General features: G+C 46.3%; 1 protein-coding gene across 3 annotated transcripts; it reads right to left on the reverse strand.

The window, feature by feature from the left end:
- Window positions 1-12933: 12933 nt before the first annotated feature.
- CX3CR1 (C-X3-C motif chemokine receptor 1) lies at window positions 12934-24982 on the reverse strand. 3 transcript variants are annotated; one of them, XM_075418799.1, is made up of 3 exons: window positions 24855-24982; window positions 23587-23654; window positions 12934-14554 (listed from the first exon to the last, which is right to left on the reverse strand). In XM_075418799.1, exon 3 carries the CDS (start codon window positions 14538-14540, stop codon window positions 13476-13478), a length of 1065 nt encoding a protein of 354 aa, XP_075274914.1. In that variant the 5' UTR covers window positions 14541-14554; window positions 23587-23654; window positions 24855-24982; the 3' UTR covers window positions 12934-13475. The 3 variants fall into 3 exon arrangements, with proteins under 3 accessions (XP_075274914.1, XP_009943278.1, XP_075274915.1); XM_009944976.2 differs by lacking the exon at window positions 23587-23654; XM_075418800.1 differs by lacking the exon at window positions 23587-23654 and having other exon boundaries at window positions 12934-14398; window positions 24855-24874.
- Between the last annotated feature and the right edge of the window lie 239 nt (window positions 24983-25221).

Genomic DNA, 25221 nt, shown 5'->3' on the forward strand with positions numbered 1-25221 from the left:
AAACGCTTTTGATCTTTCAATCATAATGTTACCAGGGACCAAGTCTGCAGCCTTATGAATGCCAGTTTCGTTTGATTCATATGGCACTTGCTTGAAGAAAGGACCTATCTGGCATACTGCCTTTTTCCCAGTCGTTCCTTGGAAGAAAGGCCTTTGAGTAGCGAATGCTTTCTAAGCAGCTTTCTGTACCTGCTCGCTGCCTTGGGTGGAAACTGGGCTGCTACCACCAGAGGAGTAGTGCAGCGAAGGCTTCTTGTCAGGGCATGTGTGTGCAGCTGTGGTGAGGTGAGGTGAAATGGCTGGACCACACTGTCTTGCAAAGCAGCAGTTCTGTTGCTGAAGCCTGCCATACCCGTGCGTTTCATGCTGCATCAGCAGATGGGAAGGTCTGTCTTTGTAAGGAGACTTTGAGCAAGAGCGTGTCCGCAGAAAGAGGAATGTTCAGCCACAGAAAGAGAATGGTGATGAAAACTTGGCATGTATAAACTCCAGAAAATGAAGCTAAAAAAATATCTGCCAGCTCATGAAAATCAAGAGCATAAAAATGAACCCTGAAACACCTTCTGATGGCCTACCAATGAAAAGAGTCTCTGGGAGAGCCTGCAAGGAAAACTGCAGAGAAGATAAAAAGAAATCTCTGAGCAACTAAGATGATGCAGAAAATGGATGAAAGGTGGTGTGAGTGAAGGTCCTGTAATGACTTGAAGAGAAAGAAGAGTGAAAGGGACTAAGTATAACTGTAGTCCATAGCGGGAGAGCTCTGAAGTCCCGCTCTAACATGGCAGCATGTTTTTTTTCAGCTTGTCATCGGAAAAGAAGAGCCTGGCAGAGACTAAGAAAAAGGGGATGGCAAGAGACCGTGAGGTGAAGAGGAAAGGGGGAAGGGATCTCACTGAGATGTAGAGGATGCTGCTGTAAAACTAACAGGTTGGCAAAGGAAGGGAGAAGAAAGAAAAAGTCTTACCTCTTTACTCGATGGTATCAGGTATGTGGCACTGACCAAATAAATCATAAGAGTGCAGAGAAGTGGACCAAACCTGATTATCCTGACTGGGAGGAGATTAACCTTTTATGTGGGGTGGGGTTGGGGGGGTTTGCACATTAAAACCAACAGAAGGGAACTTAATAAAAGCAAAAAGCAGAACAACCCAAAACATGAAACCTTGCTTCTTGCCAAAAGATGATTTCAGCTACTCCCACCTTTTACAGAAAGTCTTATCATTAACTCGCCATTTAACAGGATGAATAAGAATCTCACCCAGGGAAGGACTGGAAATACACATTTATCTAACTCCCTAACTAGGCTGTGAGATTCTCACCACTGATATGCCACTGCACCATCCATTTCCTCTGATGTCAGTGTTGGCCATGGATAGATGGTTCAGAAGTGTTCATGAGAGAAGTCTTCATCCAGAAGAGACTGCCTCAGGAGAGAGGCAGATGAGGGTAACTAAAGATAGCCAGCTATTGAAAAAATCAGGATTTTGACAGATTGTGTGGGTCAGTGCAGGATCCAGGCCACCAAAGCCACTGCTGGACAATTACCTTTCTCAACAAATCATCCTCTCCATCAGGCAACCTGATGACAACCCCTTCTTGTGTAGTCGGGCCTTGTGCAGTTCTTCTTTTGCAATTCAAGTGAATTTGAATCTCAGTTTGCACATCTATAGTTCCAATCTTTGGTCGTTAGCAAAGTTCATTAGCTCATTATTTATTGTGTAGTTCTCTTCCTGGTAATTTTTAATTTGTTTCAAAAACTGCAGCAATCTGACAGACAACTATAAAAGGAAAGTGAATTAGTTTCCTAGTTTTAGAGGCAGCCATTGTCTACACTGTTGTCCCAGGTAATTGAGTCATAATTTACCTCAGTCTTCTTGAATGTCTGAATTTACTTTGGCTAAGACAGCTGCTTGCACTAACAAACAAAAGATTTAAGCCCAAAACGTGTTTTCCGTGCTTACCACTGTTAAGTTACGTAAAAGAAAATTTGCTAATACAAAAACCGTGAGTTGTATTCTTCTTAAACGTGAAATGACACTGTGAGTAGCTTTCTTTGTCTTGTTCAGTGGTCAAGCTGTTGCTGCAGGAAGATGACAAATTTGGGCTGTTTCCACTCTGAGGAGCTGTTGGTACCTGAGATAAATTTTCTTTTTTAAATTTCCCAGCCATCACCTAACTATCACTATGATGTCCCCATTAAAGGCTGGTCTCTCCGCAGAAAAACAGGAAAACCAGGGCAGCAGCGAATAGCAGAAATCTCCTCAGGCCAGTTTGTTCGGTGTTTGTTGCAATGAGTTTAGATACAGAGGAATGCTGGCATTCTGGCACGAAGGCTTTGGTTCCTGTTTGTTTTGTGGTACTGCCCCCAAGTCTCAAACACTGCAGTTGCTCGTAGTCTTAAAAAGCTTATTAAATGACTGGCCTTATCCTAAACATCTACACAACAAATATCTTCGCAGTCTCTCCTGTCGTATTCGTCACATGGCAGTCAGAAAAACTAAAGTGTTTGCAGAGGATCAAGACTGAGAAAGAACCAGTACTTGCTCTTATCAGTTACTAATCTACTTTCCATGTTTGCTAAGACCCAGGCACTCTGCTGTCATATGGTAAAAGCTGTTTCACTGCAAGTCCTCTCCAGGACAAGCCGTACAGCCAACTTGTGTAATATTCAGTTCACTTTCAGTAGCAGGGGATACCACTCAAAGCACCGAAATAAACCTGTGATAGCAACAATAAAAGGTTTTCGTTGGAACATCTCTCTTGTCTTTGTGATTCACAAGATATTCAATGTGTTTTGTGAATCATTGGTTAAGATGTAGTTAATTTAACATCCACAGGCTCTTATTTGCTCAATAACAAGCAAATAAAAAAAACTTGGAAGAAACTGACGTTTCTTCCAGCAGCAGAATGTAGTGACTAATTTTTTCTTACTTTTCTAAATACATTTTTCGCACTCTGTACTTGTTCATCAGTGACTCCAGTTGCTAGACTGAGGTGTCCTCCTTTATCATGAATGACTTTTAAGTCTCATAGAGTTTAATAATGCCACCCTCTGGTGGAATGCAAAGAAAGCATTGACACTGAAAATGGGCAGAAGAAATGATGGAGCGAGCTTAGGACAGAGGGTCCTGCATGAGCAAGGGTGATTACAGGGATAGTGAGAGGTTACTGTGACTCTGGAAATACTTGGCTTCAGGTGCTGTTAGCCTGCTGTAAAAAGATGTATGCCACTGCCCACAGCTGCCTTTTCTGAATCTGACGATCTATAAACTCTGGCCCGTGTATTCAGCATTGTTGTTACAGCAGCTTGTATTTTGTCCATCGCTTACACTGTAGCCTCCTGAAGCCTGAGGTACCAGAGGAGCTGGAGAGCAGGGACCAGCAACAGGACCAAGAAGGAGGAACTGAACAAGAGACCAAGTGATGGTGAGCCTTAATGATCCAAATGAGGGCTCCCTTAGAAAAAATCACCTGACAGCAGTATGAGGATACCTGTTTCCTATGATAGGAGCCCAAGGGGGAGAGGGGCTACAATAAAGCAAAGACTTGTTGGAGAGGAGCTCTGAAGCCACTTGGGGGTTATGACTTGGTCAAATTTTAGTCAGCTCTAATACCGCTGTTTACAAAACAGACAAACCTAGCGCTGACTCTCCTCAGATACCTTCCTTCCAGGGCAAAGAAAATGTGCTGGTGAAGGTCCTTCATCTGTACCAGGAGGTCAAGCAAGATGTCCCTAGGAAGTGCTGAAAAAGCAATTCCTGTGCACATTTACCCAGTTCCCCATCCCTGAGAGTTTTTAAGCCATTAGCACTATTGCTTGAGGCCCTTCCAGCGGGAAATACCCCCCATTGCCATGTGCTCCTGCTCTGGCCAAGTTGGAGTCTGTGCTCCTCAGTAATTCCCTGGGGCAAAGGGGATAGCAAAGGGCTGTGGACCCAGGTGGTGCAACAACCTGCTCTGGGTGCCTCTTAGACGTACCATTTCCTTCTAGTTTTCTCCTACCTGGTTGGAGCCTGGCAAAATAATTGAAGCTGCAGCTCAGGGTTTCAAGCAGTGCTTATATGTAAGGAACTGTGCTGGTAAAGTGCATAGGAAATTGCACACAGAAATAGCAGCGCATGTCTGACACTGGTGGCAACTGCCTTGTCAGCAGATGCATGGAGCCATCTACTGTTCTGCTTCCTCAGTTTCGCTGGTGTCCTCTAATGCGGCCTGCAAATCATGGCCATTGCAAACTGTGCTGTCTTTTTTTGTGTCGTGGTGCTGCTGGGTTTAATTTTAGTGTAGCAAATGTAGCATTTATGGGCTAAATGCAAACTTCTTGTGGGAGAAATGCAGCTTCTTTCAGTTGCCTGCATTATCCTGGCATATAGACCTATGTGTAGCTGGACTGTTGGGCTGCAGCTGAATATGCAGCAGTGACAAATGCATATAACTTATCTGAGACGTAAAATGAGTGGGGTGGAAAACAGACTGTTCCAGTTACAGCTGCAGTTGCAAGTAGATAATATCCTCTGTATAGTGAAAAAGCTATGCAAGAGTTCTTGCTTGCATCCTCTATCGCATTCACTGACCTCTGCCTTCAGTGATACGATGTTAATGTGCAGCTTCTTGCTGATTGAAGGATCACAGCTGGAAATTTGGTAATGCAAACTGTTCTTCACAAGCAAAGCATTTTCCCCATGTCCGATGGGAACTATTTTACTGTATTTCTTTAGGGAGAGGAATGACAAATGCAATTTATTAACTATTGACATTTGTGTATTGAATATTAGTGTAACAAACAAAATTATACAGAAGCAGTTGGTGGATATTTTTTTCTGCATTTAAACCAGTGTGTTAACACTGTAAAACCCATGTCTTGAGGTTTGAGTGTGTATATGTTGAAAACCAAGCGCTTACAGTAGTTACCAAGTAAATTAGGAAGTTCTTATTAACAACACCAGCAGAATTATTACCAATTTCAACAGAAGCTGTATGCCTGTGACAAGTGTCAGAAGCCATCCTTTAATAGTTATAAATTGTTCTCTGTTTTAGCTTCAACTACCAGATCTGAATTTCAAAATTCAACTCTGGCAGTTACAGGTTTTCATTAGAGTTCTGGGTGTCTTACCGAGTTAAGAAGCTGAAGTGCAGACAGTAAATCTTTGAGCAGGACTAGGTAAGTCCTTAATACAAAAAATATTTCATTCACTGCTAAACTGTGGCCATTTTAGAAGAGGTATGTAAATGACCTTTGGCAAAGCACCGCACCATGCTTGCACAGTAACTACAGACAAAAAATGTTACCAGTTAGCAGCTGTAAAAGCAACAGTGGGGAGAGATAATGCAACTTCCAGAATTCAAATTTGGGAAGAATAAAGCTGGTAACTGAGATTTTCTTTCTCTCTTTTGTGTTTTAGCGGTAGCAGGACTTGGGACTTGCATGGATGGGACTTGTCCCCTCATTGGCAACAGAGTGTCCTGCTGGGACAACAGTTTTGTATTACCTACGACATCTCAGTGAGGGACCTCGAAAAGGTGATAGAGACAAAATGGAAATTACGGAATTTAACCCATAACCAATGTGTTTATAAATAGTTTCTCTGTTAAATACAGCCTTAAAACTTCAGATTACCCTGGACCAGGACTCCAGATCCACTCCCAGCAAATTCTAAATCCAAAGGAAACAGGTGAGTGGCGATGCCTTCTGATGCCAGTGTTGAAAATGACAGCTTTCACCATTGAGCAATTTCCTAGGTCAGTATGATGCTCTGACTGGTGGCATTTCTAAGTTTTTTGTGCAAGTTAAAAACCCCAAGAGGTCAATAAAAAGAATTCAAAGCGGCCATGCTTGGTTAGAAATGAAGAAACATAAATCATATGATTTGGATATCATATGATATCCAAACTGTGGATGTGTTATTTGAATAAGAAGGATTCGCAGTGGCACCTAAAAAAGATACTGATGTCCATGCATCTCACTGCAAGCAGTTTGGCTAAATATGTGTCTTGTTCATTCTATTTATAAGCAAAACATGAAGTATAGTTGGGAACCTGATGAGAAAATTTGGATTCATGTTTTATTAGTTCCTCAAACTGTAACCATGCTGGGAAAAGATTTACGTTGTGAGTGTGATTCTCAAACAGGAAAAATAGTTGATCATGATAAAAAGGTGCAAAGATAGCTCACCACCCCTCAGAACCTCAGAGCCCACCCCACCCCCCGAAACCCCAGAGATTTCCTGACCTCCTTTTTGCACAACTAATTACTATTCATTGGACAGATATAACAAGTGTGCGTGTGCATTAGTGTGCATTTGCATGTGTAAATTTTGACTTGCTAAGTAATCAAGAGTGTACCTTTAATTTATGGCAGATGAAAAGGTTTTATCCCATACTGACAGACTGGTTTGCTTTCTCATGTGTAATGGGTAGGGACTGGATGTTGCTGGTCCTCAGGGATGTGTTGATCTAGTCTAAGGATATACGCAGCAATAGTGCTGTACATAGAAAAGTGTATGTTGTAAAGTAGCTGGGCAGCTAGAAAGCACCAGTTTCCTGCTGCAGAGGTTTTGAAAGAGAAATAGTATCTTTAAAAAAAGGCTACAGTTAACTGAAAGTCCAGTGGAGGGACTTAGAGACATCAGTGGGCTTTCAATCAGGCTCAAATGGTGCAAAGAATAGCTCGTAGAGTGTAATGTACAAAATTAGCAGAAACCCAGGAAACTACACAATATTAGCTGTCACGAATCACAGCAGAGGCACAGTGTGGGCACGAGCTCTGCGGGGCTTGTAGCCCTCCGCTGGACTCTCTCCAGTAGCTCTTCATCCTTCTTGAACTGGGGAGCCCAGAACTGGACACAGTACTCCAGATGAGGCCTCACCAGGGCAGTGTAGAGGGGAAGGAGAACCTCCCTTGTGAGGCCCAGCTCACTAGGGATGAGCCTAGGCTTAGAGTGCCAAGGCCAGGGGTGAGATTGACAGCCCAGCTCAAGTGTGTTTACACCAATGCACGTAGTATGGCCAATAAACAGGAGGAGCTGGAAGCCATTATACAGCAGGACGGCTACGACTTGGTCGCCATCACAGAAACGTGGTGGGACAACTCGCATGACTGGCATGCTGTCATAGATGGCTACAGACTCTTTAGGAAAGACAGAACAACAAGGAGAGGTGGGGGAGTTGCTCTATATGTGAGGCAGCAACTGGAATGCATTGAGCTTGGCCTGGGGGCAAGTGAAGAAGGAGTTGAAAGCTTGTGGGTTAGAATTAAGGGACAGGCTCACACGGGTGACATTACGGTGGGTGTATACTACAGGCCACCCGACCAGGAGGAGGAGGTTGATGAAGCCTTCTACAGGCAGCTGCAAGCAGCCTCACAGTCACAGGCTCTGGTTCTCATGGGGGACTTCAACCACCCTGACATCAGCTGGGAAGACCATGCAGCTAGGCACGCGCAATCCAGGAGGTTCCTACAGAGCATCGATGATAACTTTCTGATGCAAGTGGTGGAGGAACCAACAAGGAAAGGCGCGCTGCTGGACCTTGTGTTAACAAACAAGGAGGGACTGGTGGAGGACGTGAAGGTTGGAGGTAGACTCGGCTGCAGTGACCATGAAATGGTCGAGTTCAGGATCCTGCGTGGAGGAAGCAGGGCGATAAGCAGGATCAAAACCCTGGACCTCAGGAGGGCTGACTTTGGCCTCTTCAAGGAGCTACTGGGAGGAATCCCGTGGGCCAGGGCTCTCGAAGGCAGGGGGGTCCATGAGTGCTGGTCGCTTTTTAAACAACACTTCTTCCATGCACAGGAGCAATGCATCCCCCTGAGAAAGAAATTTAGCAAAGGAGGAAGGAGACCTGCATGGTTAAACAAGGAGCTTCTAGCGGAGATCAGGCAGAAGAGAAAGGTGCATGGCATGTGGAAAGAGGGACAGGCCACTTGGGAAGAGTACAGAAACGTAGTGAGAGCATGCAGGGATGCGACGAGGAAGGCCAAGGCTCACCTGGAATTGAAGCTGGCAAGGGATGTCAAAAACAACAAGAAGGGCTTCTTCAACTACATCAGCAGCAAAAGGAAGGCTAGGGACAATGTGGGGCCGCTGCTGAATGAGGCGGGTGTCCTGGTGACGGAGGATGCGGAGAAGGCAGAGCTAATGAATGCCTTCTTTGCTTCAGTCTTCAGTGCTAAGACTGGCCCTCAGGAATCCCAGGCCCCGGAGGTAAGAGAGGAAGCCTACAGAGAGGACGACTTTCCCTTGGTCGAGGAGGACTGTGTGAGGGATCGCTTAAGCTATCTGGATGTCCACAAATCCATGGGCCCCGATGGAATGCACCCACGAGTGCTGAGGGAGCTGGCGGATGTCATTGCTGAGCCACTCTCCATCATCTTTGAGAGGTCCTGGAAGACAGGAGAGGTGCCCGAGGACTGGAGAAAGGCCAATGTCACTCCAATCTTCAAAAAGGGCAAGAAGGAGGACCCAGGGAACTACAGGCCGGTCAGCCTCACCTCCATCCCGGGAAAGGTGATGGAGCACCTTATCCTGGAGGCCATCATGAAGCAAGTGGAAGAAAAGAAGGTTATCAGGAGTAGTCAGCATGGATTCACCAAGGGGAAATCATGCCTGACCAATCTGATAGCTTTCTACGATGACATGACTGGCTGGGTAGACGAAGGGAGAGCTGTGGATGTTATCTACCTTGACTTCAGCAAGGCTTTCGACACAGTCTCCCATGATATCCTCCTGGGGAAGCTGAGGAAGTGTGGGCTGGATGAGTGGTCAGTGAAGTGGATAGAGAACTGGCTGAATGGCAGAACTCAGAGGGTTGTCATCAGCGGCGCTGAGTCTAGTTGGAGGCTGGTGACAAGTGGTGTCCCTCAGGGGTCAGTACTGGGCCCAGTCTTGTTTAACTTCTTCATCAACGACCTGGATGAAGAGTTAGAATGTACCCTCAGCAAGTTTGCTGACGACACCAAACTGGGAGGTGTGGTAGATACACCAGAAGGCTGTGCTGCCATTCAGCGTGACCTGGATAGGCTGGAGAGCTGGGCAGAGAGGAACCTGATGAGGTTCAACAAGGGCAAGTGCAGGGTCCTGCACCTGGGGAGGAACAACCTCATGCACCAGTACAGGCTTGGGGTGGACCTGCTGGAGAGCAGCTCTGCGGAGAGGGACCTGGGTGTCCTGGTGGATGACAGGTTAACTATGAGCCAGCAGTGTGCCCTGGCTGCCAAGAAGGCCAATGGGATCCTGGGGTGCATCAAGAAGAGTGTGGCCAGCAGGACAAGGGAGGTTCTCCTTCCCCTCTACACTGCCCTGGTGAGGCCTCATCTGGAGTACTGTGTCCAGTTCTGGGCTCCCCAGTTCAAGAAGGATGAAGAGCTACTGGAGAGAGTCCAGCGGAGGGCTACAAGGATGGTGAGGGGACTGGAGCATCTCCCCTACGAGGAGAGGTTGAGGGAACTGGGCTTGTTCAGCCTGAAGAAGAGAAGGCTGCGAGGGGACCTTATAAATGCCTACAAATATCTGAAGGGTGGGTGTCAGGAGGATGGGGCCAAGCTCTTTTCAGTGGTGCCCAGTGACAGGACAAGGGGCAATGGGCACAAACTGAGGCACAGGAAGTTCCGTCTGAACATGAGGAGGAACTTCTTCCCTCTGAGGGTGACGGAGCACTGGAACAGGCTGCCCAGGGAGGTTGTGGAGTCTCCTTCTCTGGAGATATTCAAGACCCGCCTGGACAAGGTCCTGTGCAGCCTGCTGTAGGTGACCCTGCTTCGGCGGGGGGGTTGGACTAGATGACCCACAGAGGTCCCTTCCAACCCCTACTATTCTGTGATTCTGTGATTCTGTGATTCTGTGGGGCTGCGGCTCCTTGTGCATGCTGGCATGGTGCAGTACAGTGAAGAGCAGTAATGCCTGTCTCAGCTGCAGCTGAACTCGGTCCTGCTAAAGTTTGTTACTCATTGCCCTCTGTTAAGAGAGAACCCGCTGCCCGAGCTTTCCCACACCATTCAAGGAGTCGCACACACACCACCCGAGACTTTAACTGCTGGGACCAGGGTCCTTTCGCAGCGAGCGACTCCAGCGAGCCGCTTTTCAACTCCCCACCCACACACTCTCTCTCTCGGGTGCTTCCGCGTCCCTCAGGCTCAACCCTAGGTTTCCCGAAGCAGAGTCTCCAACAGGAGGTACGCCAGAGTTTATTAAGTGGTACAGTGGTATAAAACAGCTCGAGCTGGGTGCCTCGGGAGAGGGACCCCGAACAAAGAAATCCTTGGGCAATTATACCCTGACATTCTAAGTTCCCGCCCCGCACTAGTTTTCCAAATAGTGTCCAAGCGGCAGCTGATCCAATGATGTTATTTGGGTCTGGGGTCTTCTGTCCCTCATTGGGGCCCTCTGTTGTCTCTGGGCAGGCTGAAGATTCTTCCCTTATCTTCAGAGAGGCCCTGCTGCTGTCAATGGATGACTTAACTTCCTTATCTTCCCTTATCTTCTAGCTGCAACTGAGTCCTTGGGGCCCTCCTTCACTGAGCTTGGCAAGGGTTGAATGAACATTTGTGGTATTCAGGTGGCAGATTCACAGCGTGCAGCCTAAGGCTTCAGTGAAGTTAGCTACTAATGCTAAGCAAGTTAGTTATATGAACATATATAAATATATACTTATGAGTAGTATACCAAAACAGCGATTCTTCTTATATTTCAACTAGTCATTTTTTCCTATAACACCCTCGGAGCACTGGTATGATTCACGGACGCTGAAGTTTTTTGAGGGACAATTACAACAAAACTCTTCCTGCTAATGTGAACAGAATGAAAATGTTGATTTTGGTTTTCAGTGGGTTTTCAAAGATTTACCACTTCTGCTATGAGGAGGCATCTGCATAAACTAGCTATTTGTTGCAGAGCCCAATGCCTAGAAACCCCTCTGAAGCTTTTAATCTCATAGAAATGCTCAAATATTGATCAATAAGACCTTGCACATAAATAGGAAATTCTATATAATAACTTGCAAAAATGTGGCATAAAAATTGATGGCATTGTGCCAACAATCCTTGGAAGTCTCCCATTGCACAGTATGGCACAGAAGACAGCAGAAGTGCAGGTGGTCACGAGGGGCCCTTGACTTGGAAGTGAAGGGTTTTTGCAGACGCCGTTTCACACGTTGCAGCTTCCAGAGGACCCAGGCCTGTCAAGGCAGTTTGACTCGCAGCAGCAAGTCTGCACTGCCAGAGGGAGATGCATTTGGAAGGCGTGTGTACTGTGATGCACTGTGCTGGTGGTGGGCAGGATTCCTGGGAAACCGCTGGGGCTAGGCGGGAAAATGCTCTCCTTTCCTAGAGAGCTGGTAGAAAGCGCTGGGCTTGCACCTTTCATTCTGGAAACAGCACATGGACCAGATTTAAAGGTGCCTTTTACTCTTCCCCCTCAGTAACTCACCATTGCATGAAAAATAAAAGGAAAGTTAAATAAACTAAGTGAGATTACATTGCTCAGCCTGGCAACCCACCCTCTTCAGGCTGATTTCATGCAGATGACTTCTTGTTTAGTCTCGGAGGACCTTCCTCTTTCTTTCTGCACATCTTAGCATATCTTAAAAAAAACATTGTAAAAATACCATTTCTTAAAAATACCACTTGCTTGGGGGTGAGCACAGAGGAGATTGTCATATCTTACTTGCCTAGGCAGACTGTTTTTTGAAAAGTAGTTTAATTTCAAGTGGCACTCATGCTACACAGTCTTAGACAATAAGCCTGGAATCTAGAAATCCACTTATAGCTGAAATTTTAGAAGTTGAGCATATTTGCACCTAGTACAAGGCATTTTATGAAAAGGGGCTTTTATACTGTAGCGTGCTGAATGTTCAGTAGCAAAAAATGGCGTATTTAATATTTGTGGAATTATTGCATATGGAAAATTGCTCAATGGAGAGGCTCTCCTCCAAGCTTTCTTAGAAATAAGGTGGTACTAAGGTCCACAAAGAAATGGCCTACTCCTCCCACTGATACTCAAGAGCAATTATTTTGTGTTGGAAAGTGAGAACGTTTCTTCAGATTTTACATATTGCCAGTTCCACCAATGTACAAAAATAGGGTCCCAGTGGAATGGATTCATTTTGTAAGACTGGTCCTTGATTTTTCCTTGTAAGGTGATCTCAACTTCATAGATGGCAAGAGACAGTCCTCTTCCCATTCACCTAACTCCAGTCCACAGTGCCAACAAAAATCTCCTTTGCTTTTGCAGCAGATGATGGTAGGAGTTTCCCAGGGAGGCCCCTGGGGAAGGGTTCTCGGTTGTCTGATTGACATTATCCAACTCCAATGAATTATCATTGCAAGAGTAAAAAGGATATTTGGAGGCTGTGGAGTGCACATGGTAGATGTGTCCTTCGGGACACATTAAATCTGGGTACACCTGCAGGTTTCCCTGGGGAAATCAGCTGTGGTGGGGAAGGCCACAGAAGTTGAGGAGGGTTGTGGTAAACAGCATGGGCAAGTGGTTGTTTTGTCCCAAAAGCTGTTGTCTACAACGGCATAGACACAGTCGATGTTTACAACATGCGGCAAGCAGAGCACAGGTGTGAAGCACGTACTTGCCATGATCTGCAAGCAATTCGCCGCTTGATTGTGCTGTATTAGGACCAAGCACAATGATACCCAAACCCATGCCTCCAGATCCTGTGATCCTAGCACATGCTGATGTCCATTGATGGAGTGCTCGGGCATGTGCTGAGTGAAGGGTTCCACCAAGCTGTGGGCTTTGGCTCAGGCCACAGCGAATGGAAATCAAGAGCTGTGCCTACTGGCTTGGATCAGCTCCAGGCCAGGTCCCAAATCCTTAAGGACCATCCTTGCTCTGATTATTGCATACTATAAACACTGCATGCATTGTTGGCACGAAATGCGTATTGAGAAATAACTCTCTTATTTGTTTTGTTTTTTAATGGTAGGATTTCATTAGGTATGAAAGCACAGGTGAAACATTTGTGGCGATCAATAACCCCAAAATCACTTCCATATGGATACATAGCATCAAAACCATACCTCTTTACTATCAAAAATGCTCCCCTTTGCTAACAGTGAACTACCATTCATTAAAGAAATCTCTCTCCCATTAAAAAATGAGTTGAGGTCTATGTACATTTGTACCACATGTGCATGCACCGACACCCACACAAGTTTCGATGATGAAACTGTTCAACAGTTTCCATATCTTTAAATTATTCTCCATCTCCTGTTCTAAGCACAGAGCACTGCTTTTGCTTCTACTTTCCCTTTTACTTTCTCCTGATTCAATTCCATGTTCAGCCTTGACACACTGTACTGCTTTTGTTTTTAAAATCTTTACTGTTGTAGAACATGTAATGCTTAACAAGAGCCATGTCAGTGATTCAGTGCAGCCATGAAGTCTCTTCATGTGGGTAATGGCAATCTCTCAGTGGTGACTAGCCCTGCAGAAGACGTACTTACATGCATTTCTTCTTGACAGAGCCTTTTAGACAAAGACAGAGCCATCCTGGTCACTGGTGTTCAGAGTTATGTTGCTGTTCACAACGCTTTCTGCGTAGCTAGCTGAATAGGTGACCTGGTAGCGACTGCAGGGGCCACAGAAACACAGGAATGGACAGTACTTCAAGCAGACACGATAAAGGTATTTCCTGAATTTTTCCCCAGCAAAGGCATAGATAAGAGGATTGAGGCAACAGTGACTGAATGCAATGGTTTCGGTCAGGTGCATTGCGTAGTCCAAGGATTTAATTTGGTTGCAACTTGTGAATAACTCATAGTGCTTTAAAGTCTCTAGGAAAATCAGTACGTTGTAAGGGGACCAAAACAGAAAAAACACGACCACCACAACCAAGATCAGTTTTATGGCTCGTGTTTTTTTCTGATTTTTGCAGGACAGCAGTGTTTTGACAATCCCACAGTAGCAGTAGCCTATGATACAGACTGGGATGAGAAAGCCGATGGTGTTCAGCTCCACGTTGCAGAACACCGGCCAGATGTACTCCAGCCCCTGGGGGAAGACAGAAATGCAGTCATTTTCTACCAGCTGGGAAAACACAAAATGTGGCACTGAAACTAAAACTGCTATTGCCCACACTCCGCAGGTTATAAGAAAGCCATTTTTCATTGTTCTGTATTTCAGAGAATAAGTTGCACGGACAATCGCCAAGTATCTGTCGATACTAATAACAGTGATGAAGAACATGCCCCCAAAGAAACCGATGTAATACAGTGAGGAAACAGCTGTGCATGCAGTAGTCCCGAGGGTCCATCCACGCACCGTGTTGGAAGCCCAGAAGGGGAGGGAGATCACGAAGAGAAGGTCCGAGATAGCCAAGTTCAGGAGATAGAAGTCAGTGATGCTTTTTTTATTGCCTTCTTTCACAATGGCAAAAACCACCATTAGATTCCCTGCAAGGCCAAGAGCAAACACTGCAATGTAAAATATTGGCAGAAATATTTTCCCAAATTCTTGGATGTCAGTCTTATTGCAGGAAAAAGCATGTTCGTCATAAGCATATTCAGCTGTAGTTTCTGTGAATGCTTCCGTCATGCTGAATTTTCTGGCTAGAGGCAACATGGAATGGAAAAAAAGAATAATGTTAGAGAGAGATATCCAGTATCTGCTATGCAAAATACAGAGAGACCTCACCAACACGCACACTTTGGGATTTTGTCACTATTTGGGTTAGTAAGAGTTGTATTACTGCGGAGGTGATGGTAGTTACTAACAAAATCCTGGACTCTGCTCTTATGTGTCCTTCACTGAAAACTAGCCCTTTAGGATAAGAAAAAAGAAATGAGAAATTCAAGGGCTGTCGAATAAGCCCTTGGTTATTGGAAGAGCAGCAGAAGCAGCAGCAAACCACCATCCAGCTGAGCTCTGCAGATGGTGCCCTGCAGCCTGAGAAACACAGGCGCTCTCCCAGTCTGTTGGGCAGCGCTCGGCAGGAAATGATACCTCGCGTGTAGCTGTCACTCAGCATGTTGTGCCTGTCAACACCCCCAAGAGCCCAGCCTTGCCCCGCATGTTAGCGCTGGGTGAAAGTATGGTGAGACGCCCAGTTTGGCCAGGTCTCCGGCAATGCTTGCTGATGTGGCAGGAGCAAAGCTTGCACGGGGACATCCCTTGGGAGCAAGCATATCTTTGACAAGGTTTTTAAAAAATCATTCTATGATCAAAAGAAGAGAAACCATATTGACCCTTTTCCTCAAGCCCCAAAGCGTCTCGTGAGTGCTCCTGCCTTGGCTGCGAGGTAGTCAGGTTGGAGCCAGGGCTCGTTAGCTTGGAGGCTGCACCCAAAGAGAGGATGGGGTGCAGGTGTGTGACCTCTGGCCTCACTGGTCTGCACATCCAATAACCCAGGGCACCCGTCAGTTCCTCTGCATTCCCCTGGGATGTGGAGTTCAAGTCTCTGCAAAGATTTCTGTTTGCAGGGAAGCAAAAAACCCTAGAGGGGTGCAGATGTTACTGTGTTCAGTCTGCTCCCCAGCTGGGGTACAGCCAGTCAAGGGCAGTGCATACAATCCAACGCAGGTCAGGCCAAGTCTGCTTTAAGACAAGACAGACTGTTTTCCAGACTCTTCTGACCGCGTTGATGAAGCTCCTTTTGACTAGAAGGAGAGCATGGGCACATTACTCAGTGGTAGATGCTGATGGTGTGTAACTACTCCCACTCCTGACACTTAAGGGTGAAGTGCTTGGAATCCCTACCTGCGTGTCCACCTTTCACTGATAGCAATAGTTTTTATGGCCTCAGTTTAAAATAAGCCTTGCAAAACTAAGCATGAAATAAAGATGTCCTGAGGTGTGAGACGGGCCTTGCCCAAGAAGTTTCATATGACGTAGTGGAAACTACAACAAACTCCCCCATGGGTGGCTACTGTGACCATGCTGACATTTTCTCCTGATGCCTCATTGCCAGAGTGCCATTCATGGTGTGGGCCATGAAGTTCTGGCCTTTTATTTTGTCGTCATTTCTCAAAGATTTTTTTTGTGCTAGATGTAAATGCAGTCTCTCTGTTTTAAAATATCTGCTTATTCTGAAAGTTCAAAGCCTAGCTGTCCCCAAAACATTTAAATGAGAAGTGCCCACAGTCATTAGAAAACAATCTTTGTGGTTTTGCACAGGAAAAGTGGGCTGGAAGAAGGGCTGTCTCAGCGCTGGTAGTTTCGGGGCACGGGCACAGCGGGGAGAAGGCTTTTTGCAGCAGGCAGGCACACCCAAGGGCTGAGCTGATCTCATAGTGCCTTTCCACTTGAACTGGGAGCTCTGTCTGCCTGCAGAGTCTGTCCAGCCCCTTGATTTTAGCCCAGTTTAATTCTCCAGCTTCTGCAGTTGTGGTATCTGACATCAGCAGAACTAAAGGGGGCGAATAGCAAATGCCTAGGTGCTGGGGCAGAAGCTGACAGCAATTCCAAACAAGATACTGATTTTCTGCTGGTGAGATAGCAAAGAGTTGCCTACAGAGATATGTGACAGGTTCCTCATCTCTTCGTGCATCTGTCTAGTCATTGCTTTCTCTACCCTGTTGAGGGATACGGAAATGAGCAGGAGACATTCTACATAATTGCAATAGCCCATCGTTTTCTGCCCTCCCATCCTGCCATTTTCTTTCTCCTCTTCTGAGACTAAATGTATGCAGCAGGTGCCTTGAAAAGAAGTGTCGGGGTACACCAAGTCTCTTGTGCCAAATCTTATGCTGTGAATCATTACGCCAGCTCACCCAGCTCCTTGCCACTGAGCTGTTATTGCACCCATCTGCCCAGTGCCAGAGCCTCCCTCTTAACTCTGTCAGCTGATGTGCTCCACAGCTGGTTCTTCACCGATGAACTGGTGTGTGGTAGCTGGGGGCTACCAAAATGAGTGGGGCCGGAGCACCTGCTGTATGAGAAGATGCTGAGAACTGAGTTTGATCAGCCTCAATAAGAGACATTTCAAGGGGGATCTAGCGCGAAGGTGTAAAAGTGAAGCAGACAACTTTCCTCAGAGGAGTAACAGGCAATGGCCTGTTGGGCCTAATGGGAAATTGTTATTCACTATATGGAAAAAAAATTTCACCATGAGGATGCTCAAACACCAGGACAGGGCTTCAAGGAGGTTGGGGATCTCCATCCCTGGAGATATTTGAAACTCATCCTGCCCTGCTCTGAATATGGGTTTGGACAAGAGACTTCCAGAAGTCCCATCCTAACTTCGTGCCTCTGTGACAAAGATGGACAGAGGCCACGATGTCTCTGCAAAGTGCCCCAGCTTCTTCTCTGCTGTGTAAGCTCCTGTTTCATACATGTCTTTCCTGGTGTGACAAGCAGAAGTCCTATCATGCACAGTGGAAAAAAATGATTGATGCCTGCTTGTATCTGATTAGCGTCTTCGCTAATTGCACAGGCATCCAGAGAGGGCTGCTCGGTGGTGCTTGCCTAGGCTGTGTGTGCTGTGTGAAATCCCTGGTCTGGAGAGAGGGAGCACACATTGGCTTACTCTCCTCTCTGAGAGCCTCTAGCTGTGCTCATCTTGCCTCTAGCTGAGCTGGTCTTTCCCATGCTCACTCCCTTAATTCATGCCTAGAAAGCAGCTTGTTCCTCTGGAGAGTTTCCGTATGTGTCCATACAAGCTGCTGTGCTCTGTTGGGCGCAAGGAGGATTTCACACGTGTGAGGAAAGTCAGCTCCCACTGTGGGGCAGCCCTCAGGTCTGGCAGACTCCTGCACAGCCTGCACCCACTGGCATTGCCTGGAGAGACAGCTGGGTGTGGGAACGGCCGCCTTCTTCACAGGAGAACATTTACACGGAGGTGCAGGATGAACCCCTGGCCTTATTGAAATAAAGAGGAACATCACTTGGGATGGAATTTTTCCTGAAGTACCTTTTCAGTCAGCTAATCTCCTCTAGCTCACTGATGGGGATCATTTATTTCTACGTTACCAAATTATTTCCTTTACCCCTGGATACCTGGTTGCAAACCCTGTGGTACTATACCACCGGGAATGGCAAGAGGCTGCGTAACACGTTCCGGGGCAAGCAAGAACTGCACTTACCAGAATGACATTGGCATCTGAAACTGCTGGCACAGTCTGTGGCTTGTTGGCTCTCTAGCTCCTGGATTTTGTGTATCACCAGCCACACACTCGTATCCTCCCACCATCCGCTCACTCATCCTGCACATGCAATGCTGTCAGTTCTTTTTGAATATTTAGCTCCTCCGACACCACTTTGCTCACTTTAAGCTGATGTTACTCAACAGGTGGGCTGCAAAAAGGGCTCCCAAAACCCAGCCAATGCCAGACAGGCATAATGTGATGAAATTTTATTGCACCCTAAAGCAAGGGAACTTAGCCCTGCCCATCTTCCATCCTTCCCTGCCAGCTATCCTCCATCAGCCTCGCAAAGCCCACCGCAGTGCGTGCGATAGTGTTCTCACTGTCAGCTTCAACCCAATTTTCTCTCTTGCGCTGACGATAAATTTTCACCCAAGGGACAAAGTGAACTGAAGAGCATGGTGGACACTGAAGAAGGACCGCAGGGCTGCGAGGTCCCTCCACCAGACATTTTCCCTTGCTGAGTACAGGAAATAGTAGATTCACTTCTGCTTCTCGTGGAACTGCTCAACCGCTTTGCTCTTTTTCCAGATTTCCCCAGCAGTTTTACACCCCGCTCCCCACAAACACTTCTGCTTTTAATCATGTTTATAGCTGTCTCAAAGACGATAGTCTGCAGGACCAAAACCCCTGTTTCTCAACCCAGCTATTCCCAACAACCATGCGTGCTGTATGTAATACATAGGGAAGTGAAATCGTGAGAGATCCACAAACTCCTCTAAGCAACAGAAGTTGCATTTCAACCTTCAGACAGCATTGGCATCAGGCTGGGTGACACAAGAGCCAAATCCTGTTTATGCATCTGATCTTTCCAGTTATCAACCTGGCACTTCAGCCAAGTGCCATGTTACAAGCTTTACTGCCATGAAGGGGGGTCTGTGAGCACTTGGCCTCTCTGTGACGCCTCAGCCGTCACCGAAAGAAAAGAAGTTACATAAAAATGACCAAATCCACACCTCTGCCAGAAGGTCACGCTTCAGGTTTGCACAATATGCTGATAAACGTATTTAAGCCTCAGAAAGATTTTCACACATTAGTCAGCATTTCTGGGTGAGGCTGACTGACGCGCTTTTCTCATGAAAGCACAGCATGTTTTCAGTGCATGCTGCAAGGGCTGGAGCTGCATGCCGACAATTCAGCTGGCCCAGGGAAGCTGTAGGCTTTGTGGGAACCCCTGTGAAACCCTGCGGGTGCGTATGCCTTTCTCACCCTTAGATCTGAGCTGCCACCACCCTACCCAAATATAAATGCCTTTGCTTTTGCACATTTGTGACTACACCCATCTGCTTCTTGCTGGCCAGTGATTCTTGGCAAGACCAGGGGGATGTCCTCGGATACCTGCAAATGAAATGTTGTAGCTGCTGGTGGCACTTCTAACACACACAAAAAAAGAAATTTAAGGGTATTAATCAGAACTGGATGGAAACAAGCAGGAGAGATACGAGTCTTAATAGCACTCTGGGTGAAACTCTTAACCAGCCTGGTGCCAAGCAGCTACCACGCAATCAGCAGGCTGCCATGGACACCACTAACCACAGTTTGGATGATACCCAAAACAAAACTCAGACTTATGGGCAATACGCTAACCAGAGATGGGGCCCCATTTCTAGTCCTACACCCAACTGGTTCCTGTAATCCACTTAGCCTATCTTTCAGAGCAGGATGGCTCCATTCTTAGCGGGTGGTCTCTGGAGTTGCTTGTGACCATGTTTGGTAGCCAGGGTCAAAAGCAGGCCAATCCCAGCAGATGTAGTTACTTTAAATCTGAAATCTCAGTCTTTTATTCAGTACTGAAGAGGGGTGATGTTCTCCCCGTTCTACCTCTACAGGTGCTGGAAGCAGATGACACAATGCTGACCTTCAAAAGCGGGAAACAAGGTGCAACAACTAGTGTAACCTAACCCTTAACCTGGGCAAAATAAGATCTAAACAGTAAAGGGGGAGAGTGTAGCTAGTGCCAGACTGTGTGGCTTTATAGAAGAGAAGCTTTAGTCTGAACATGTGATGAGATTGCAAGGTTGATAAAGGGTACTGTGCAGGATAGTTGGAGCTTTGACTTGCACTGCCTGCTTGTCTCATTGTCGCGTCTCTCCAGTCCAAAGCAACACAAGCCGTACAAAGCATTACAGTTGGATTTGGGCTGGTTAGCTGTCAGATCTCAAAAGCCAGCCATCCATGGAGGAAGCCTCACCGAAGTAGGAATATTACTTGTAAAAGATCTGTGGGAACAGAGTTGAAAGCCAAAAACTCTTCAGTATTTTCATCATTGGTTTGAATGCAGATTGGGAATCAGAGCTGGCAGGGGAAGTGATAAAAGAGTTAGAGAATTGGACAGTGATTCAGACAGATGTGAGTCATCTGGGGTTTCTTGGATGATTCATATTAGCTTTAATATAGCCAAAGTGGTGCACTTGGGAGTTAAACAACACAGACCATGTCTCGAGCGTGGGGCTGCATCCACTAGGAAGCCTGACTGCCGATACAGGCAGGCTCTGAAACCCAGCTCCCAGCCAGATGTCGCAGTAAGAAAAGCTGATGCAACCCTCGTGTGTTTAAAGAGGTGCTGAATGAGAAGGAACAGAAGAGGGAAGACTTTAAAATTGCAGAACTTGATACTGGGGCTGTAGGCATACTTTTCTAACACTAGATTTCACTTTTGCTCGTGTTAGTAATCTTGCTAATTTAGTGGGATTAGCCATACCGTGGCTAATGCATGGTAATTCAAATCAGAAATATGCAAGCTAGAAATCGGATACAGATTTTTAATAGTCAAAGGCTAATGACTAGAACAGACTTTAAGTAGGAAAAGGAGATTTTTGCATGTCTGAGGGTCTGGATGTCAAGACAAGATATAAGTCTGGGGAAAGGGTTTAGGCCAGACACAGTGGAGGAGCTCAGCAGGGGTGTACTGGGTAAAACCCTACAGCCCAGATAGGCTGGGAGGCAGAGAAAATGGGCTATAGGGGCACATTCGTCTTAACAACCATGACTGTTTTGATAATAAATGATGAAAAAAACCCAAACTGTCCTCTCCCCCAGTACTTCACCAGCACTAGCTAGCCCAAATCCCAGGATGGGACCCCTGGGAGGAATTGGGGTCCTGTGAAGAGCACGGAGGAGCTGCTGTGGCTGGGTTAGAGGGGAGGCTGTATGGTGGCTGTGGAAAGAAAGCAGCACAGTTTGGGGGCAGGGATGTTGTTATAAAGCAGCCAGCCTGTACCACCTCTATTAAACCCTGCGTGTTTTCCCTATTTCTAACCAGTTCTTTCATCATTCCTTCACTGCTTCTGAGTGGGTGTGGTGTAATCCCAGATGCATTTTTGCTCCCTGCACCCCAGTCCTTCCCTGATGACTTCGAGGTGAGGAAATTCTTTTCCTTGGTGTTTCTTCTTTCTTCTGTGATTTGTTCTCAGATCAGCTGGACCGCTTCTGTGGCCCACCAGAGTTCTGCAAGCTTAATAATTGCTTATCAGTTTTGGTAATTTGATTTATGGAGGTTCCCCCCAAGACTTTGAGGATAAGTTTTTTAAAAGCAAGCAGTGATCTGGTCTGCTTGATTATTGGATTTTCCAGCTCAAGGTGGAGTTCAAGATGTAGAAGCGTGAGCCTGAGGCTTTCCAAAAATTAGGGCATTAAAAGTGTCCTAAATAAAGGACCCAGAAATGGAAGCCAATCAGACCACTGCTGATTAAGATAAATAGAAGCCTGATTATTGCAGAGGCCTGCGGTCCCTTTACAAAGGCATTTAGGTCAAAGAGATGAAAAAAATGCCCCTTCCCTGAACCAGTTCTACAGTTTTTACACCAACATCACAAACTAAATTAGAAGCAGGCACTGCTAGCTGGAGATGAGCAGCATGCAAACCTACAAACTTAAACCGATGCTTTTGGGTAAACAAAAACCTTTGAAAAGATCAGGCTTGGATCATGGAGAGCAGGAGGGGATAGTATCGAGTCCAGAATCCCCAGGATCTCTCTCACCTTCACCTGAGGCTTTATAGCACTGCAAAGTGCTTTCTCAAAGATGCTCCATGCTAACCTGGAGATAACTGCAGGGCAGCAAGTAACCAGGACACAAGTTTCAGGGTAACCCTTCGCATCAAAATTAGGTGTACTCTGATTTATAAAGAAAACACAAAAACATGGACTTACTGTTGTCTCTGTCAGCAGTGAGGGCTTTCACCACCTGCGCTTCAGAGCAACCACAGAGGTATTATATTGAACAAGATCTTGCTCTTTCTCTGTCGGTGCATGGTCCAGCAGTGGCCTCACTCAGGCTGGTTGTGCTACTGTCACAGCAGAGCGGACACAGGGGACTGAACCCCGATGCCCTGGGCGAATCCTGCCCCCAGCGACATCTGTCCTCTTGCTGGTTTTGTCACCCTGTCAGGAAGACTTGCTGCGAGCTGTCCAGGAGGGACAGCAACACCGCAGCGATGTGTGGTTTGCTAGGACCATGGCAAACCCTGCCAAACCCCTGGCAGCTCACCCCTGCAGTTGCTGGTGTATTTATAGCAAAAGCTGTAAACTGAAGCTTTCAGTGGTTTCAGCTCCTTTCCTCCACTCTGGGGAGGACAAAGCCACTCTGAGGCTGACAGGGTGGCCATGCAGGAGACTTGGTGACAGCACACTGGGGGTCCCACCTGCTCCTTAATGGAGCAGACAATAGGCTCAGGTTTCAGGGCATGGCCAAGGCACTTGAGCAAGTGAAGATGCAGATAGTCACAACAAGGCATTTTCCTGGGGTGCCATCACTGATTCAAATAATTTTTCTGAATGGGAGCTAAGCACTGGGGGCTTCTGAAAAATCCCACAAGGCATTGGTCTGAACCTCTGGCAGTCAAAGTACCTTTAGAAATCCGGCCCTAAGGAGGTCAGAGCCCTAAATACCCATTTCAGAAATGACTTATGCATTTAGGAAATATGACCTGATGGTATGATTCAGACTCCCACGTTTCCCCCGGATCTTAAAATCAACGTTCGAAAATCACTGAAATTTTAATCCGTCACTCTCAGGATCATGGTTTTGTAGTCTCAACCCTACGACCAGATCCAAGGGTCCTCTGCAGAGCCTCTGCAACCTGAGATGGTTTCCAGGCAGTATCCTGCCCCCAAAGACCAGCCAGGGGATGGGAAGTTAGGTAAACGGTGTGAGAGTCGTGTTGAAGAGCAGTATTTATGATTCTATGATTCTGTGATTGACTTTTGCCCTTGCAGAGGCTGGGGATCACTTTAACTCAGCTGCTGGGGGGGGCAGTGGCAGAGCTGGGGAGGGACCAGGCGCGCTCCCAAGAGCTGCCCGTGGGGCATTGGGTATTTGGGGTTGTCATCTGTCTGGATGGTGATTGCCAGGATCAGGATTTTCTTGGAAAATTTGTTTCACAGGTATTTCCTGCAGTCTGTTAGTTCCCCTGTTTGCCCTTTCTGCTTGCACAGTTGCTCGTAACACTCTTTTCTTTTTTTGTATGTATAGCTGAGCATTTTGTCAGTGTTTTCTCTTACCTGCTTTTCCTTAGTATTTCTCCCAGGCCTTTTCTTCTTAAGCGGCATTCAAATTTCTCTAATATTTTCTGTTGAAGGGACAGTGAAAACAGGTTGTTGTTCGTAGCTATGTGCACTGTTTGTACTTGTTTATGGTTACCGTTTGCTCCATCCTCTCGCCACCTTTATTGTGGCACCTCTTTATTTCTTGTCCCCTCTTCTTGTTATCAATAAGCTCACATTGCCTCAGCATCCTTGAGAAATCCGAGAAGGCTCTCAAGAAACGGGAGATCTCTTAAATCATCTTCTCCGTCATTTTAGCAGCGCACGTTACCCCTTCTGTGTCCAGATGAGATTTAAGCCCTGGAGTTACCAGCCCCTTCCTGGGAAGATCACATTTACTATGTGATTTACTCTCAATTTACTATGTGATTTACTATCAATTTACTGTGTGTTCTCTGTCAAACTTTGGCCTTTTCTCCTCCCTTTTGGACTTTTTCTGTGCTGCTCAAACCCTCGTAATTCATTGCAGTTGCTGTCTTTTATCCTGTCACCCAGTTCACTGCCTCTGGCTGCGCTGTCTCCATGCAGGGTTTGCCCCAACAGACCAGATTTTAGGAAACGCTGTTTCTGGATATATGTTTATATCACACAAGTACTTAACTGCCGCCACTGTGTTACCCATATGTCTCACCCAAACCAGCAGACATCTTTGTACAACATCCTTCCTATGGAAAGCTGAGTCACAGAGAAATTAAGTAATGTGGTCATACAGAAAGTTGGGGTTTCAATTTTTTTAATTTCTGCCATTCTCTTGCTGGTCTGTCAGCATCAGACACTTTCTATCATCTCTACCAGATTTTCAAAACTAAAACTAAAATCAAGCAATACTGGTGAGTTGTGAAATCCCTGCAGACAACTAACAAAACACATCTAATGAAGTAGAAGGGCTGTATCTTCCTGGTCTGTCCTTCTGGGCTAATGCTGCACACCAGTCATCTCTAAGAATTTTGCTTTAACTTTGAGGACTTCTAGCCAGGGTGAAAATTCCTCTTACCACAAGGTGCCACCAATAATTAGTCACTGATTAAAATTTCTCTGCCCTGGTCCACTTTGATTAATCAAAGAGTTTCCCTTTCTAATTTCACAGTTTGTAAACATTACCCACATTATTTTTACCCAAATTAAATGTAATTTAGATTCCAAGCACCAAGCAATGAAGTTCATGATACACCATTTCTTGTCATCCTGCTCTGTCAAATTATAGGTAAAATATAGTTGCCTCTTACCTTAATTCATAGCTGCATTGAAAACCAATGTTTTCTTCAAGCCGAGCCTGTTTGGTTTTAAAGGTATATTTCCTCTTCTCTAGTGCTTATGCCTACCCTATGAAACATGCGAACTTTGGCAGGGCAGCTTCCTGGGCTGAGCTTCGGGGCTGAGCTGAGAAAGTATTAGTGTGCTCTGCGCCGGTCCCGCTGGTGCCTTGTGAAATTGTGAAGCAGGATGCGGCCACTCAGCGGGGCAGAAGTGCTCACGGAGGACAGGACTTGCACTGGAGACAGAAACGCCTGAGGAGCTTCATACTCAGTGCATAAAAGCTCTCGCCTCCTTGGTTCCCCCTGTCCTATGCAGAATGAGATATTTTTGTCTCAG

Source organism: Opisthocomus hoazin, chromosome 4 (assembly GCF_030867145.1).
Source record: "Opisthocomus hoazin isolate bOpiHoa1 chromosome 4, bOpiHoa1.hap1, whole genome shotgun sequence".
NCBI lineage: Eukaryota > Metazoa > Chordata > Aves > Opisthocomiformes > Opisthocomidae > Opisthocomus > Opisthocomus hoazin.